At 48.3% G+C, this 16,892-nt stretch overlaps 1 protein-coding gene across 2 annotated transcripts in view; it reads left to right on the top strand.

Annotated features, from left to right (window-relative positions):
* The window catches only part of LOC120860294 (dihydropyrimidinase-related protein 2), a 121,092-nt gene that overhangs the window by 91,004 nt on the left and 13,196 nt on the right, over positions 1 to 16,892 (top strand). For both annotated transcript variants that reach the window (XM_040236067.1, XM_040236068.1), the window contains exons 8-10: positions 4,706 to 4,826; positions 15,089 to 15,245; positions 15,711 to 15,852. In XM_040236067.1, coding sequence (XP_040092001.1) covers positions 4,706 to 4,826; positions 15,089 to 15,245; positions 15,711 to 15,852 — 420 coding nt within the window. The remainder of the gene's footprint in view (positions 1 to 4,705; positions 4,827 to 15,088; positions 15,246 to 15,710; positions 15,853 to 16,892) is intronic.

The raw sequence follows: 16,892 nt of genomic DNA, 5'->3' as shown, positions 1-16,892 counted from the left end.
AGGGTCACAGACACTCACAGTTACATCTATATACATACACAGACACACAGACATTGACACATACAGAGTCACAGAAACAAGAGTCGCAGACACACACACACACATATTACAGATACACACATATACACAGACACACACACAGAGTCACAGGCACACACAATCACACACATTTACTTACATAGACACATGCACACTGGGACACCTTCATTACCATCTGAAACTCAGGACGTTTCCTTCAGGTGGGAGGACAGCTGTGTCCAGGGGACCCGTCCATTCTGCTTGCCTGTGTGCGGTGCTGCCTGGAGGCGATGCCTTTGTCACCTGGGTCTCTTGGGTAAAGAAATCACAAGGGTGTGAAGTTCAGCATCAGAGAGCTAGCAAGTGCAGTTCCTGCCTGCCCCCCGACCACGCTCAGTGTGCACACACTCACACACACACACACACACACACGCACAGCCGGGAGCCCAAGCTCCGTGGGAAGCCAGTGGCCTGTGTAACCAGGTGGTGACGCCTGGGGCTGGGCTTCATTAGAATGTTTACGCTTAACCTTCATCCGGGAGCCTGGCTGGGAGCCCCTCCCCTCCAGTTCCAACCGTCCAGGAGAGCAGGGGAAGAGGATGTTGTCTTCCTCCTGTGGCCCAGGGCTCCTAGTGAGAGCTGCCTGCTGGTTTCCATTTCAGAGCCTTCCTGGGGGCTTGCTTTCCGTCTTCCCTGTCCCACCATCTGCACTGCCTCCCCAGGTCCCGGCACACCCCCATCAGAAAGCGAGTCCCCCCTGGGTTTACTAAACAGGCCAAAGCTATCAGAGAAGAGGGGGCCTGGTTGCCATTATGACCGCAAACGTCACCTGTTTTTCCACCTTGAGGCATGGGACATTTCTTTTGCAGCTGCTGCTGTGTTGGGACCCCTAGAATCCTTCTTCGGGAGCTGGCAGCCCCAGCAGCACTCCAGTATGGGGAGGTCCTGGCTACTTGAGGGGGGTCCTGTGGTCCCAGAGAGGCTGCTCTGGGGACTGTCTGCTCTCCAGGGGCACACGCTCCTGAGCTGGTTCAGAAGCACTGACTGGAGGCCAGGCACAGTGTACGGTGCTTCTCCTAAGCAGTTGCATCCTTAGGACAGCCGTGTGAGCCTCCAGGTGCCAGGTGGCACCTTCTCCTTCGGCTCCTGGGGATGATTTTTCGGTTCATTGGTAGGGATCTGTTAACAACAGTGTGTTATATTCAACGTAGGGCCTCCCAAGCGACTCAGATGGTAAAGGAGACCCAGGTTCGATTGCTGGGGCTGCAGTTCAGGAGACATGGTTTTGATCACTGGGTCAGGAAGATCCCCTGGAGAAAGGAATGGCTACTCTCTCCAGTATCCTTGCCTGGAGAATTCTATGGACAGAAGAGCCTGGCGGGCTATATAGTCCATGGGGTCATAAAGAGTCGGACACGACTGAGCGACTAACACTTTTATTTTTCACATACTGTACATAAGCAATAAAGAGAATAAAACATGGTTGCATATTGAGGGAACTGAGCTTTAGTATGAAGTTAGGGAGATGCTGCCAGTGCAAAAAACACAGTTAATAGCATAATTCCTTCCTGGTTTCATGATCCATTGACAGCGTCCTGATGGTTAACTTGAACTTGACTTGAACCACACAAAACATACTCTTCTTTCTGCTGCTCTTTCCAACTTACCGAGTGAGATGGCTGGTAGGTTTCCCCCAGTTTTCAGCAGAGAAGATTGAAAGGGAGACAAATAGGGATGCAGGAATCTATTAATAGAAACCTCCTGTCAATCAACGGTACCCAAGAGCATATTATGATGGAGGCAGTGCTCACCTGTAGGGGATGTTGAGATAGATAAGAAAGTGGTCCTTTGTGAGGGGAATTTCGGATGAGCTGGGGGGTGGGGGATGGTGAAAGGGGGAGAGGCAGAGTAAGTAGATGGGACGACATGTGATGGGGTTCTGAGCCAGTAAGAGATGTAAGACTGGTGTTGGGGGAGTTCCCTGTTGGCCTGGTGGTTAGAATTCTGGGCTTTCACTGCTGTGGCCCAGGTTCAGTCACTGGTTGGGGAACTGAGATCTTGCAAGCCACGCTGTGTGGCCAAAAGTAAAAACAAAACAAAGCGTGCGCGTGCACACACACACACACACACACACACACACACAGCCTGTTGTCTGTGTGGAGAGTGGGGTCCCGGAGGTGAAGGTGACAGAATTTTTGATGGAGAAGGAAAACTCCTAACTGGCATGGGATGACCGAGGTATAGTCTTTACATGGGGTGGCTCATCTTTAAAAGCAGAAAGCATGGGTCAGGTGACCACTTAAATCCCTGACAGCTCTATAAAGAGACAAAGACAAAGTTTTATTTTTAAACATAACACTGTTGTCATAATACTGAAGCCAGATTTCAGTGTGCATGAGACAATTTATGTTTTCTAGTGGAGGCATACACGTGTACTGGGCTTCCCTTGTAGCTCAGTTGGTAAAAAATCTGCCTGCAATGCAGGAGACCCAGGTTTTATCCCTGGGTCGGGACGATCCCCTGGAGAAGGAAATGGCAACCCACTCCAGTATTCTTGCCTGAAGAATCCCATGGACAGAGGAGCCTGGTGGGTACAGTCCATGGGGTCATATATGTACATGCAGAAGGGTATGCATGAATCCTTCCATGGTTCTGGGTGAAACTTGGGAGAGGTGGGGTTCACATTACCTTTTCTCTCCACGACATGACCTTACTGCCCAGCTGGGGAAGGGGAGGGGTCAGAACTAACCTGACAGTCGATAAGATAATCCAGAAAGGGCTTTGGGACCCAGATTTTCCCACCAAACCAGTCTTAACAGAAACCACTCCTCTTGGGTAAGGGCCCCCTGGAACTGGCACTTCTGCTCCATTTATTCCCTAATGAGCCTGACTGTGAGTTCTGGTTCACCCCAGGCAGTCCTGGTCCACACCCATTGCCCCGGGCAGTTATGAATAGCGCCTCTGTTCGCTTTCAGAAGAGTCTTGGGTAGAGACCGTGAATTCAGGCAGTCACCTGCACCCTTGGAAAGCACGCAGATTCTAGTGGAGTCCTGTTTGCACATCCCTTGTGTACTTTTTGAGGTGACTGCAGAGACGCAAGACGTCCCTCCTTTATGCTGCCGGGACCAGAGGCCCTTCTGTTGTAACTGGAGCCATGGAGAGGGGAGGGCGATCATTCAGCTATGCCAGGAATTAAAAACACTTGGATGTTTAATGAGCTTTTTCAAGGGCTGTTTGGTTTGCCTGTGGGTCTCTAGACATCTCTCTTCACATAGTTGAGGCCCAAGAGACCAAGTATGAAGGATGCTGTCCTCTTATATTAAATTAGATCACCTGTTAGTGCAGTTTACAGAACTTCAGTTCTTGGCTGAACTCCCATAGAGACTGGTTAGCTAAGATGATTCAGTCTGGAGCTGGTCCTGTCTTATGAAAAGTGGCAGCTCTTTATGGAACCAGCCTAGCTTTAACCATTATCCTGAAATGAAGTCACTTACTTGCTCAGTGAACATTTTTGAGCACCTGCTGGGAACTGCCTGGAGGAAGCAAAAAATTCAAGGAAGACCCAGCCCCTCGCCTGGAAGAGTTAGTGGAAGTCAGCCTTTTGCCAGAATTTGGGAGGGAGCAAGAAGCTTCCTGAGGTCCTCTGTCTCATTGCATTTGTTCCTTCAGCTGCTCATGCTCAGCACACACTGCTGATTCCTCTGTATGATACAGTGACCTAAGAACTCGTTTTTCCTGATGAGGTATTTAGCAGTAATCTCTTGGGGTCTTTGGAATATCATTCACTGAAAGTGAACAAGTGAAAGTGAAAGTTGCTCAGTCATGTCTGACTCTTTGTGATCCCATGGACTGTAGCCTGCAAGGCTCTTCTGTCCATGGAATTCTCCAGGCCAGAATATTGGAGTGGGTAGCCTATCCTTTGTCCAGAGGATTAAACCCAGGTCTCCCGCATTGCGGGCGGATTCTTTATCATCTGAGCCACCAGGGAAGCCCCATCCCTTGAGGTCTTTGGAATATCATTCGCTGAGCATCAGGTTTAAAGAATCAGGTTATTGGTTAGAGCAGCCCTCCCATCTCATGTGGAAGGGCGTACCAGTCTATGGCTGGTGATGATGGGTTTGCCCATACAGAGGGGCCTTTGGTTTACACAGATCTGCCTGCCTCTGTTCCCAGAGTGCTGTGAGATCGCATTGTTCCTTGGGTGAGGTTGGCTTCATTTGTGAGCATGGGACTGAAGCCCAGCACAAAAATTCCATCATTGGATGTCTTGACTGGAGAGACCACATGCTTGGAGTGAATGCACCAAACTAGGAGCCATCAGTTTCCAGGCATGGTGGCTCTCAAACATTAGCAAGCATAAAAATCACCTAGAGTTGGTAAGACCCACCCTTCTGGGTCCCACCCCCAGAGCTACTGACCCTGTGGATATGGGGGAAGGGCCTGAGACTCATGAGAAACTGCATTCCTTTACAGACTCCAGGTGGCTGCTTATCACACCTAGAACCATCCACAAGGGTCAGCTGGGCAAGTCACTGCCCTTGCCCTCCGTGCCACTGTGGGTAGAGCCCTGAGCACACATCGGTTTCTGCTTCACTGTAGCCCCTCCCTGTGGGTGGAGGGTAGAGATGAGCTCAGGGAACTGAAAGACCAGTGGACACAGTTCTCACACTGGGATGCTCTTCTGCAGGTCGAGGCTGAAGCCGTGAACCGTTCCATCACCATCGCCAACCAGACCAACTGCCCCCTGTACATCACCAAGGTGATGAGCAAGAGCGCAGCGGAAGTTATCGCCCAGGCCCGGAAAAAGGGTAAGTGTTGCTTGCAGTCTCACTGTGCAAGCGCAGGTTCTGGAGGGGTCGTAGGTGGGGGCAAGGACTGCTTTTCCAGCTCCTCCTGCCAAGTGGGTCGCTGTGCTCTCATCACTTTGCAGCATTAACCTAATTACATCTGGGTGCTGCAGGCAGCTCCTGTTTCTCGCTGTGTTCCGGGGCTGCAGCCGTGTTGGTATCTATTTAGAGCTGTGCACAGCACAGGGTCGGTGGGCCACATGCTTTGCCTCCTGCCCTCACTTCTGTAGAAGAGTTGGATTTAATTTGATGCAGTCTAAATAAACCAGGCACATACACAGATGACGTCAGTTTCTATCTGCCGCAGAATCCTGGGGAACCTTCCATTGCAAAATGCAGTTCCCCTCTGTGGCAGGGAGAGATTTCTACTGGCGTGTGTAAGAGAGGCTTGTGGGGGCATGGTTGTGCCCCGCCCACCCGCTTCCCTACCCTCACCCCACCATCTTATCCTGTTCTCCTGGTGCCCCAGTGGCGCCCTGTAGATGGTGGCGATATATTCTGGGCTGAGGCTGGCTCTTATTTCCAGCAGGAAGGTTCTTAGAAACTAATCTACTAAGTACCGTTCCAGGGGGTGTGCCCTGATCACCTTATCCATTATGAATGCAACACGGCCCTAGGTATCTACCTTGACTAGGAGTTAATCACACCACCGTGGTCTCTGTTTGGGAGTGTAGCTCAGTACACAGAAAGGGAGACTGATTCTGTTTAGTGGACTTGAGGTGGATCTTGGCTGGATCTGGACAAGAGTATCATAGAAGGATCTTCCCTCTCTCCCTCCTTTCTTCCTTCTCTCCCTCCATTATATTTCCCAAGCCTATTGTCTGCATTTCTCCACCTCTGTCTCCATTTCTCTCTCTCTCTTGACTTTCTTCTGGCTTTCTCCTGGTCTCTGCATTACTTTCTTGGTCTCTCTGTCTCTCTCATTCTTTTTTGATTTCTTTATCTCTCTCGTGTATCTTTTTTTTCTCCATTAGCACAGAAGCCGTCTGACCTCTCTGATTTGTTCTTTGGTTCTCAGTGGGATGTGATCCATATGGATCAGGAGGATTTTTTTTCACTGGTGGGTGAGTTGGTGCAAGACTTAGAACAGATTGCTCAATGACCACTGAGTCAGCTTGTCCCAAGAGCTGATAGCTTCTAGATGGCCCCAGCAATGAATTCCTGGCCCCTGTCCTCTGGAGCTCCCTTGGGGTCTCGGTCCTCAGGCACTGCATGAAATGGTTGCTGCATTTACTAGTGTTTCAGAACTCTGCCCTCTCCTGGCAGCGAGAAGGAACTGCCTTTTTGCAATGGAACATTCTTTAGTGGCTGAGTTGGTAAAGTATCTGCCTGCAATGCAGGAGACCACCTGCAATACAGGAGACCCAGTTTTGATCCCTGGGTGGAGAAGATTCCCTGGAGAAGGAAATGGCAACCCACTCCAGTATTCTTGCCTGGGAAATCCCATGGACAGAGGAGCCTGGTAGACTACAGTCCCTGGCGTTACAAAGAGTTGGACACGACTTAGTGATTAAACCATCACCACCACTATTCACTTACTTAGAATCAGCTTTGAATTGTGTTTCTAGGAGACATGAATAATTACTGCTGGTGACCCTCCCTCATCGGGGCCCTTTATCACCCAGGCACACATCTGCAATGTGGGATTCAGCCTCAGCACCCAGCGCTAATCACAGTATTGCTGCTTCCATGTAGAGGGGAGACAGCTGGCACTGTGTCTGAAAAGGGGAAGCTGGGCACAGCTTGTTAGTAACCATACCGTACCCAAATGAAAATAAGAAACAGAAAGTTAAGCAAAAATTTTAATATAGTTTCAATATAATTGAGCATTCAATTTAGCAGAATTTAAACATTACAGCCATGTTTCCCAATTCTAACTCTCACTTGTCAGAACTGCAAGATGGAAGAGTCTCAGTCTGGGGCAGGTGGCCCTGGTCCTGCTGTGGGGCTGCAGAGCTCCGGGCTTGGGGCCTGCCCTGCCAGCAGTGCTGTGGCTCTTCCTTTCTGTGTCTCAGCTCTTCCATTTGAAGCTGGAGTGTGTTATCAGAGTCCAGGCCCCCTCTGATACTCTGTGACTCAGTGCCCCAGGATGTCCCCGTGTTTTCCTTATGATCTAGAACCTGCTTGTGTGTTGGGGTCTGAGCACCAAGAAGGGACTTCAGTCTCTTCATTCAGAACCTTCAGGGTGAGTCCAGCTGTACTTGCTTGTGATTCCCAGGGTAGCTCTTGCATTCAACAGCTCTTGCCCCGTAGACCTTGAAAGCCTTTGCTTTAGATGAACTTGAGCTGCCAAAAAGGAATTTCTGGTGCATCCTGGTATTAATTAGCAAGAAGGAGAAATCCTAGCCTGCTTGTAGGCTCTTTCCATCTTGTGGGAACTTCATAATTACTTTGGGAGGCGCTGGGGCAGGAATTTCTATACTTGATTTACTCTGCAGCTGAGTAACCTGGAGCTCAGAGCTGCTGAAATGTGGAATTGGGCTTTGATCATCTGCATCTGACCTCATGCCATGAAGGTCCCCACTAATGTCTGACTCACCTTCATGTTTTGAGATTATTTTAATATGGAAGATGCTGTGGCTATCTCCTCGGTATCTGTTGCTGTTTAGCTCCTTAACAAACTGGGTTGAAACTGGAGTTTGACACTCGGCAAAGTCATGGAGAATGTGGAAGCCAGGATTGCCCAGTGACCAAGAAGAAAATCAATATAAAGCTGCATTGAACGTTAGTGCTCTGGGATCACCATCCTGTCCTGAGACAACTCCCAGCTCCACTAGGCATTAGCTTGTGATGCTGGGCAGATAACTTACCATCTTTTGGTCCCATTTTCTGATCTAAATGGGGAGGATAGTAACAGTGATAATCTCCTAAGGCAAGGATGATGCTTAAATGAGATGATGCACACAAGGACTATATAATAACTGTACCTAATACTATGATGATTGAAGAGTGAGCATGTGTTAATTGCTCAGTCGTGTCTGACTCTTTGCAACCCCATGGCGTGTAGCTCGCCAGGCTCCTCTGTCCTTGGGATTCTCCAGGCAAGAATACTGGAGTGGGTTGCCATGCCCTCCTTCAGGGGATTTTCCCGACCCAGGGATTGATCCTGGGTCTCCTGCATTGCAAGTGGGTTCTTTACCATCTGAGCCGCCAGGGAAGCTCAAGATGGAGCCTAAGTGAGGACTGTTTTCAGGGGCTGCTCGACCGGCCACAACCTCACGCAGGCTTCCCACAGAGCCAGTGTTGCCCACGTTGCCTCCTTCATCCTGCATCATTCAGCAGGACAGCTTCTCACCGATCCCAGTCTGCAAACAAGGAAATGAAGGAAGACAGCCAGCATCAGAATACCTGGGGCAGTTTTTACCCTTCGAAAGAACTTAGACTGTGGTCAGTTTCAAAGGCTGATGTCACAGAAGGGACACCGAAATGTGAAAATGGACTATCTTGCCCCAGATCATCCAGCCTGTAGGGAATAGAACCCTTAGATCTAGACTCTGGGCCAGTTCTCTTTTCATGAAGAATCCATCGTAGGGATTTCTCTTGAATAGACTCCCTCCAACTGCATTTTATCCACGTGTGGACTTGAGCATGGTGCCGATGCCTTCTGTGTGTGAGTGGTGGCACATGGGGAGTGCCCACTGACCTCATCTGAGCCACATCCCTCCCCCACCCCCAAACCCAGATGCAGAAATGTTTACAACCCAAACTTGAGACAAGACTTCCTGTGCCCTGAGGTTCAGTAGGAATGGTGGGGGTGTAATGAGAAGCACATGGTCAAGGGCTCTGCGAGGACCATCCCAACTTGGGGATGAATCCTTTGTATTAAGTTAATGCACAGCCTAGTAATCTTGAGCCCAGAGAGTGCCGCATTGGTTGGGCTGTGAATGAATCTCACCAAAATTTGTGTTAGGCAGGGCTCTGGAGAAACAGAACCAATCTCTCCCTCCCCCCGACCTCTCTCTCACTCTCTCACACACACACACAGATTTTAAAGAATTGGTTCATGCATTGTAGGCACTGGCAAGCAAGTCTGCAGATGGGCTGGTTGGTTGGAGATTCAGGAAAGCATTGATGTTGCAATGAGAAGTCATCTGGAGGCAGAATTCCTCCCCCATCAATCAATCCCCTCATCTCAATAGCAGATGCTTGCAAATTGGGAATTCAATTCAGCCACTTGCAGGGTGAGACCCTGGGTTCAGTTTTCAGTCGGCTTGGCTTTGAGGCTGCTGAACATGAGGATCTCTTTTGGGGTAGATGTAGAAACTTTTGGCTCATTTATGAGACCCTTGAGCTGGGAATTTGAATCCCTTAGTCATCCTTGTCTTTCCTCACTTTGTCCAGTGTAATTAGGAACAACCAGCTAATACTGTTATACTCAGGTTGACAAAAAATGTTCTAAGATCAAATACACAGTCACCCAGAACTCTGCCTCTTTTAAGCACTTGCTGTGGTATTTTGTGCATTTCTTTTGCCTCATCATCCCGTGCACTGCCAGCGCTCTCTTATAACTACTGAAGTGGAGTCATTAGTACCTTAACTCAGATTAGAGAACCAATTCCAGAAACCCCAGGACCCATCCAGGAAACTTAAGATTCTGTTCCTTTAGAATTACTCTGGGTACCAAAATCTCTCTGTACTCTCGGTACAGAGTTATCCATGGACAGGGACTGGGGTGTTGAGTTCTGGCCTGGAGTCTCTGGGAAGAGAGAGAGAGTGGTGTGTGTGTATGTTTCAGTTCAGTTCAGTCGCACAGTTGTGTCCAACTCTTTGCGACCCCATGGACTGGAGCATGCCAGGCTTCCTTGTCCATCACCAACTCCTGGAGCTTGTATATGTTTGGAGGGTTTTTTTTTTTTTTGTATTTTGGGGTTTTTTTGTTTGTTTGTTTTTGGCTGTGCTGCGTGGCTTGAGGTATCTTAGTTATACGACCAGTGATGGAACCTGTGTTCCCTACAGTGGAACAGCGGAGCCCTAATCACTGGAGCACCAGGGAATTCCCACTGTTTATATAGTTTTCCACTGTGCTTTTAAGGCTGTGTTTTGAAATACGCACACACATACGTTTTCCCATTGTTTCTCTCTGGATTTGTCCTCCTTCTGCTTCTTGTTCATGGGAAATGACTAACCATCCGGGCGGGAGCTGTCAAACATCTCTGACCCCCAGCCTGCTTTTATTCTCCATGAATGCGCTCAGGCCGTTGTGAATAAACACCACCCCAACCCTCCTGTTCCCGGCTATACTAGGGAGCCTGCCAAAGGCTGGCCCGGGGTCATCTCCTTCAGTTTAGATTTTCCCCGGAGAAGAAAAGCATGAAGGTCTAACTTGCCGCCGAGAAAACATCAGCAGTGTATTTGAAGGCGTGTAGAAAGGCCAGTGAGGCCTAGTTTGTGGTTTATTATTATTAGTGGTAATTATTTCCGGCATGCAGTGCAGTGGTGTCTGTGGCCTGGATGGGGTCCAGAAGTCCATCCGTGGTTGTCTCAGGTACAGTGTTCATAAAATGGGCAGAGGTAGAGGCCTCCTCTGGGGTGATGTAACTCCTGCCCTGTCTTTGAGGGCTAAAGAGTAGAAAACCCAAAAGCAGCAAGGACTTCTGAATCCCTGAACAGGGCAAAGCAGGAGTGAGCTGCAAAGATGCCTTCCTCTTTCTCTAAGTCCCCCATCTTCACCTGGCCTCGGCCCAAGAGTCCTGGCTCAGCCTCGGGCTAAGGAGGCAGATCTGGTCAGCCATGGCCTTGAAACTCTGACCCAGTTCTGGGTTTTGTAGAAGCCGAAGGCTGAGTTCATTCCCTTGTGTCGAGCTGTGTGGCCTGTGCATAGACAGGATGGGCCTCAGCTCCTTCACCAGCTCCCCCATCCACACCCAAGTTGTGTTTTGTGGAGTGAGATGAAGGCTGAGGTCAAGGGCGCTCACACTTGCAAGGATGCATTCCGGGAACCGGCCCCTCCTGGTCCTCAGGTTTCCAAAGGCAGGACTGAAGTGCAGATCAAGGAGAGGATGAACAATAGTGAGTTACGGGAAGATCAGGAAACCGCTGATGCTCGTCCAAGGATTTCCAAAGACCGGCAGCTCTCTTTTTCTCCAGGCAGTTCTGTCCCTTGATTAGTTTCAGATCGACGAAGCTAGGAAACCTTTAAAAAAATTTAATTAATTAAAATTTTAATTTTAAATTAAACATTTTAATTTAAAATTAATTTAAAAATTTTAATCTTAACTGAATTTTTAAAATTAATTAAAATTGTGGCATGTGGGATTTTTTTAGTTGGGGCATGCAAGCTCTTAGTTGCAGCATGTGGGATCTAATTCCCTGACCAGGGATCGAACCCAGGCCCCCTGCATTGGAAGCACAGAGTCTTAGCCACTGGACTGCCAGGGAAGTCCTCAGAAACCTGTGAGGTTACAGATCTTCTGTTTTCCTGGGGTCTCTCCCAGACCTCACCTTTATGCTCAGATAAGAGAACGGGGTAGAGGAAGAGATGGTTAGATAGCATCACCAACTCAATGGACATGAATTTGAGCAAACTCTGGGAGATAGTGAAGGACAGAGGAGTCTGGTGTGTTTCAGTTCATGGGGTCACAAAGAGTCAAACAGGACTGACCAACTGAACAGCAACAAGAGCCAGTGGAACCTCTAGACCTGGGTGGGTCGGAAGGGCCACCCTCAGCTGAGCCACTTCTGCTAATCCTTGAACCACAAACCGTGGCCTGTGGGTCTGTGGGGGCCTGCCTGGCATTTGCATTTCACACACGTCCCTTAGGGCAGGCAGGGTCTTCTTGAGATGTAGGTTTTTCTGCTCTGGGATGAGCTGAAACAGGCTGTGCACCTGCCCAGCGGCTCCTTGGACTTCATCCTGCCTGCCTATGAAGCTCTGAGTAGGTTAGGAATGCCGGGGACCTTCCAGGTGATTCTGAGCATTGGCCCCCCTCTTCCTGGGGGCTTCCTTTAGGGTGAGGCTGTCCCCACGTTCTGGGGCCCTCCTTCCTGCTTGGGGATTGTCACTGACTTCCTCAAGTGAGCTGCCTGCCAGGCCTCTGACACTCCCCAGAGGAACAGAGTGTTCTTTGTGAGATTCCTGAGTCCGGGGTGGAGGGTGGGAGGGATAGGGGCAGCTCCCATAGCCAGCTCGCAAGGCAGCCACTGTCCCAGAGTGGGTGTTGTGCTGCGTTATCAAGAGATAAGGCCTTGGAAAAGGCTGAGCAGAGGAAAGGAGACACGTTCCAGACTGAGAAGTGTTTGGCCTCGAGGGCCCTGGGTTTGGAGAAAAGGGCCGGGTTGGCAGGACCGCTGTGGGGGTACAGAAGCCCCACGATGGGAGGAGATGGAAGAGGTGAATTCCTGGTGGTGGTGGGGCTGGTCTGAGATCAAATTCCAGCTCGGATCCCTTGACTTAATAAAATATCACACCCTTCCATCAGTTCAGCACACAGTTATTGAGTGCAGAGTCCTTTTCCTCAGGGTATCTCCATCAAGTAGAAAAGTAAACAAATCTATTATTTAAAAAAATGTATTGGTGTACAGTTTATTTACTGTGTTGCGTTAGTTTCGGGTGTACAGCAGAGTGATTCAAATAAACATATACATTCATTCATTTTCAGATTCTTTTCCCATAAAGGTTATTATAGAATATTGAGCAGAGTTCCCTATGATATATGGTAGATTCTTGTTGGTTATCTATTTTATATGTAGTAGAGTGTACATGTTAGTCCCAATCTCCCAATTTATCCCTCTCCTCTCTACATGTCTCACCTTTGGTAACATAGGCTTGTTTTTGAGATCTGTGAGTCTGTTTTGTAAATAGCTTCATTTGTGTCATTTTTAAAACATTAGATTACACATATAAGTGATATCATATGATATTTGTGTGAAAAATAAAAAAAAATTAGAACTGATGCTTATTGGATTATTGAAGTGGAGGATGGGATTGAGTTTCTGGAGTGTTAAAAGAGTGTTAAAAGAGAGACCAGCTTTGTTGTAAGGCCGGGTAAGGAAGGCATGAGATGCTTCAGTGGGAAGTTCATTTCTATACTTAAAGGCAGAAGGATCCCTTCAGAGGTCTTTATGTAAGAGAATGGCCCATGAAGATTGGAAGTGCCGTGGAAAATGGATGCAGAGGCAGGGAAGGAGGTGGGGAAAGCAGAAATCAATCTGAACTCTGACTGGGAGGTTCTATTGGAGGGTCCGTGCTGCATGCTAAATCGCTTCAGTCGTGTCTGACTCTTTGAGACCCCCTGGACTGTAGCCTACCAGGCTCTTCTGTCCATGGGATTCTCCAGGCAGATACTGGTGCGGGTTGCCATTTCCTGCTCCAGGGGATCTTCCTGACCCAAGGATTGAACCTGCATCTTTTTTGTCTCCTGCATTAGCAGGCAGTTTCTTTACTGCTGGCGCCACCTGGGAAGCCCTCTACTGGAGTGAGCTGGGGAGAAATGATGAAGGCCTGATTTAAGGGAATATGCAGAGGAGCTTCCCTTGTAGCTTAGTCGGTAAATAATCTGCCTGCAATGCAGGAGACACGGGTTTGATCACTGGGTCAAGAAGATCCCCTGGAGAAGGAAATGGCAACCCACTCCAGTATTCTTGCCTGGAGAAGCCCATGGACAGAGGAGCCTGGCAGGCTACAGTCCATGAGGTCGTAAAAGTTCGACACGACTTAGCGACTAAATTACCACTGTACAGAGTGGAAAGGAAAGGATGTATGTAAGGCATTACACTATTGGCTTTCGATGGCCATAAACGAGTCCAGCTTCCTGGCTTGGCCATGAGTGGATAGGGAAGAGGACGTGAGTTGAGCACCAGGAAATCAGCATTCTTTCCTGACAGTATATTGAGTTGGGCTAGATTTCTGCAAACCTTGAAATCTCAGTAATGTAATTGTGCAAAGTCCTTTACTTCTCCTACTGACAAAGTCTGCTATGAATCTAGGGGCCCTCAGAATGGTGACTCAGGGATCCCGGCAGATGCGGAGGGCTGGATACTTGCTCTCAAATACTTCATCCCGTTGATGTCACATCTAATTTCCTGTCTCAGCCTATTAATCATAGCTGGACACTGAGAAAAGGACTGGGAGATGTTGGGAGAGTAGGCCAGGGGGTGTGTTTGGTGAGCAGGGAGGTCAAATGTGAGGTACCCTGGATCACCCCAAAATAAGAGTGTAGGTGGTGCTTGGGATTGGGAGCTTGAATGCAGTCTGAGCTGGAGATTGTTAATGGATTTGGGAATGAACAGAATAGGAGGTAGAATGTTTGGGTTCTCTGAGGGAGAGAGGGTTGAGTTAGTAGAGCAGTGGTCTGGGGAGGTAATCACTTAGGAGGATGGGATCAACATATGAAAGTGAAATGAAAGTGTTATTCACTCAGTCATGCCCTACTACTCTGTGACCTCATGGACTGTGGCCTGCCAGTCTCCTCTGTCCATGGAATTCTCTAGGCAGGAATACTGGAGTGGGTTGCCATTTCCTCCTCCAGCGGATCTTCTCAAACTAGGGATCGAACCTGAGTCTCTTGCATCGCAAGCAGATTCTTTACTATCTGAGCCACAAGGGAAGCCAGGGATTAACACATACACATTACTATATACAAAATAGATAATCGGCAAGGACCTACTGTGCAGCACAGGGAGCTCCATCTGTAATGACCTATATGGGAAAAGAACTTGAAAAAGAATGTGTGTGTGTGTGTGTGCTCAAGTCTCTTTAGTCGTGTCCGACCCTTTGCGACCTTTTGGACTGTAGCCCGCCGGGATCTTCTGTCCATGGGATTTTCCAGGCAAGAATACTGGAGTGGGTTGCTGTGTCCTCCTCCAGGAGATCTTCCCCACCCAGGGATCGAACCCGTGTCTCTTATGTCTCCTTCATTGGCAGGCGGGTATTTTACTGCTAGCGCCATCAAAAGAATAGATACGTGTATCTGTATAACTGAATCAGTTTGCTGTACTAACACAACATGGTAAATCAGTTATATCCCAATATAAAATAAAAACTTTAAAAAAAGAGAAGAAGAGCAGGGGTCAAAGGTGAAATCTTAAGGAGCACTTATTGGTGACTGGATGGTGAGGTATTTGACTTACGCAGACACCAGTTTCCTCCGCTCGGAGACAGGCGGGCTCCTCCTTTGAAGGGGTGCTGACCTGTGGTGTGCTGCGGGCGATGCGGTGACTCCTGGCAGTGGTGGCCCCCTCCCTCCCTCTCCGTGTCGGGCTCAGCTCTGCCTTCTCTTTGTCAGGAACCGTGGTGTACGGCGAGCCCATCACTGCCAGCTTGGGGACCGATGGCTCTCACTACTGGAGCAAGAACTGGGCCAAGGCTGCTGCTTTTGTCACCTCCCCGCCCCTGAGCCCCGACCCGACCACTCCAGACTTTCTGAACTCTTTGCTGTCATGGTGAGTGTCAGCGACTTGTTCCCAGCTCCTGTTCTTGGTCTTTCCTTGGACCAGGCCGACCCTGTGGGTTCCAATATGGCTGGCAGAAGCCGGGTTGCCAACAGAAACCTTGTGCTCCAAACTTGGATTGCTGGGTGGGAGCAGAGGGTTAGCATCTGGATACTTTCAGGGGGATTCTGGGTTAAAAGCCAAAGCCGTTTTGAAAGTCACCCAGAGGGGATGAATGAGGTAGCGAAAGGGTTTCACTGTGTGCAGTGTCACTCATAAGACTCCTCATGGAAGAGACTTAGAGACACAGCATTTAATGAAGCTTTAGTGTCAGGCCATATCTTCCTGAATTTCCTGTCTCCTGCGGGGAGCATGACTGTGTTAAAAACCTTCAGTGGCCCGACACATAAAAAAAATAAATTCAAGGACGATCTGAGGACGATCTCAGTAAAAGCCGGTGCTGTGTGTTCCTTGCAGTGGCGATCTCCAGGTGACCGGCAGTGCTCACTGTACCTTCAACACGGCCCAGAAGGCCGTTGGAAAGGACAACTTCACCCTGATCCCTGAGGGCACCAACGGCACGGAGGAGCGGATGTCTGTCATCTGGGATAAGGCTGTGGTAAGGGGCGGTGGTCTCATGGTGGTGGTCTCTGAGCGGTAGGATAAAGCTGTGGTGAGGAGTGGTGGTCTCTGAGCGGGGCACAGGGCTCAGCTTTCTCCTGCCTCCCCATCCAAGGGCCCTGGGTCTCATGCAAGCCTTGAAATGGCAGTTGAGAAAATTCTAGAAACCAGTATTTGTGTGATAATATTAGGTTTGGAAGTCTAAGATCACTCCCCATAGGTTATTTCTTTTTAAATACCCATGTATGTTCGTCACTATTATCTGTGGACCAGGAGAGACTGGGAAAAAAAAAAAAAACACGATGGTCTTTAAATTATGACTCTTGTGATCATTCAAGAGAAAGCTTTCTTCACACCCTGGTGACTTAATCTCCTGCTCTTGGAAATAGACTCAGTTTCCTTAAAATGGTCTTTTGGACTCTCTGGATTTAACATTTGTCCTCACTACAGGATTTGACAGGCCTGCTTTGAACATACATTGACTTTGAGGAATCTCTGGGGCTTTTTATTTTTAATGTCTTAAAATGTAACAACTTTAGGTTTTCTGTTTCTTATGGATTTTTTCAGTTATGTAAACTATATATATCCTTATTCCAAAAAGAATAAAGAAGTAAGTAAAACTCACTCATGACATCATGTTTCAGATCCAACTACACTGAACATTTTGGTGAATGTCTTTGATTTTTTGCTAGTGAGAGAGTGCACATGTGCATAAATGATGTGTGTTTAAGTGAATGTGTAACACAGGCATCATATAAACTATTTTGTAACCTATCTTTTACAATTAATGTAGTATAAAAATTCTGCACATCCTTCAACAGACTTGAAAAACTCAGTTTTCAATAGCTAACTCTTCCATCTTGATGCTGAACTATAATTCATTTGTAATTCTTTGGTGGACCATTTAGGTTATCCTTGGACACCTCTTTAGTGATGCTTATAGGAGAAGCTTCTACAAGTGGTATTTTTGGGTCAAAGGGTGTGCATATTTTTAAGGCTTTTGATATCGCTTCTCAGAGTTCCTTCCAGAAAGATCAC

Source organism: Oryx dammah, unplaced genomic scaffold (assembly GCF_014754425.2).
Source record: "Oryx dammah isolate SB20612 unplaced genomic scaffold, SCBI_Odam_1.1 HiC_scaffold_11056, whole genome shotgun sequence".
Taxonomy (NCBI): Eukaryota; Metazoa; Chordata; class Mammalia; order Artiodactyla; family Bovidae; genus Oryx; species Oryx dammah.
The sequence above is the reverse complement of the archived record's forward strand: the minus strand, read 5'-3'. Positions and strand labels throughout refer to the sequence as shown.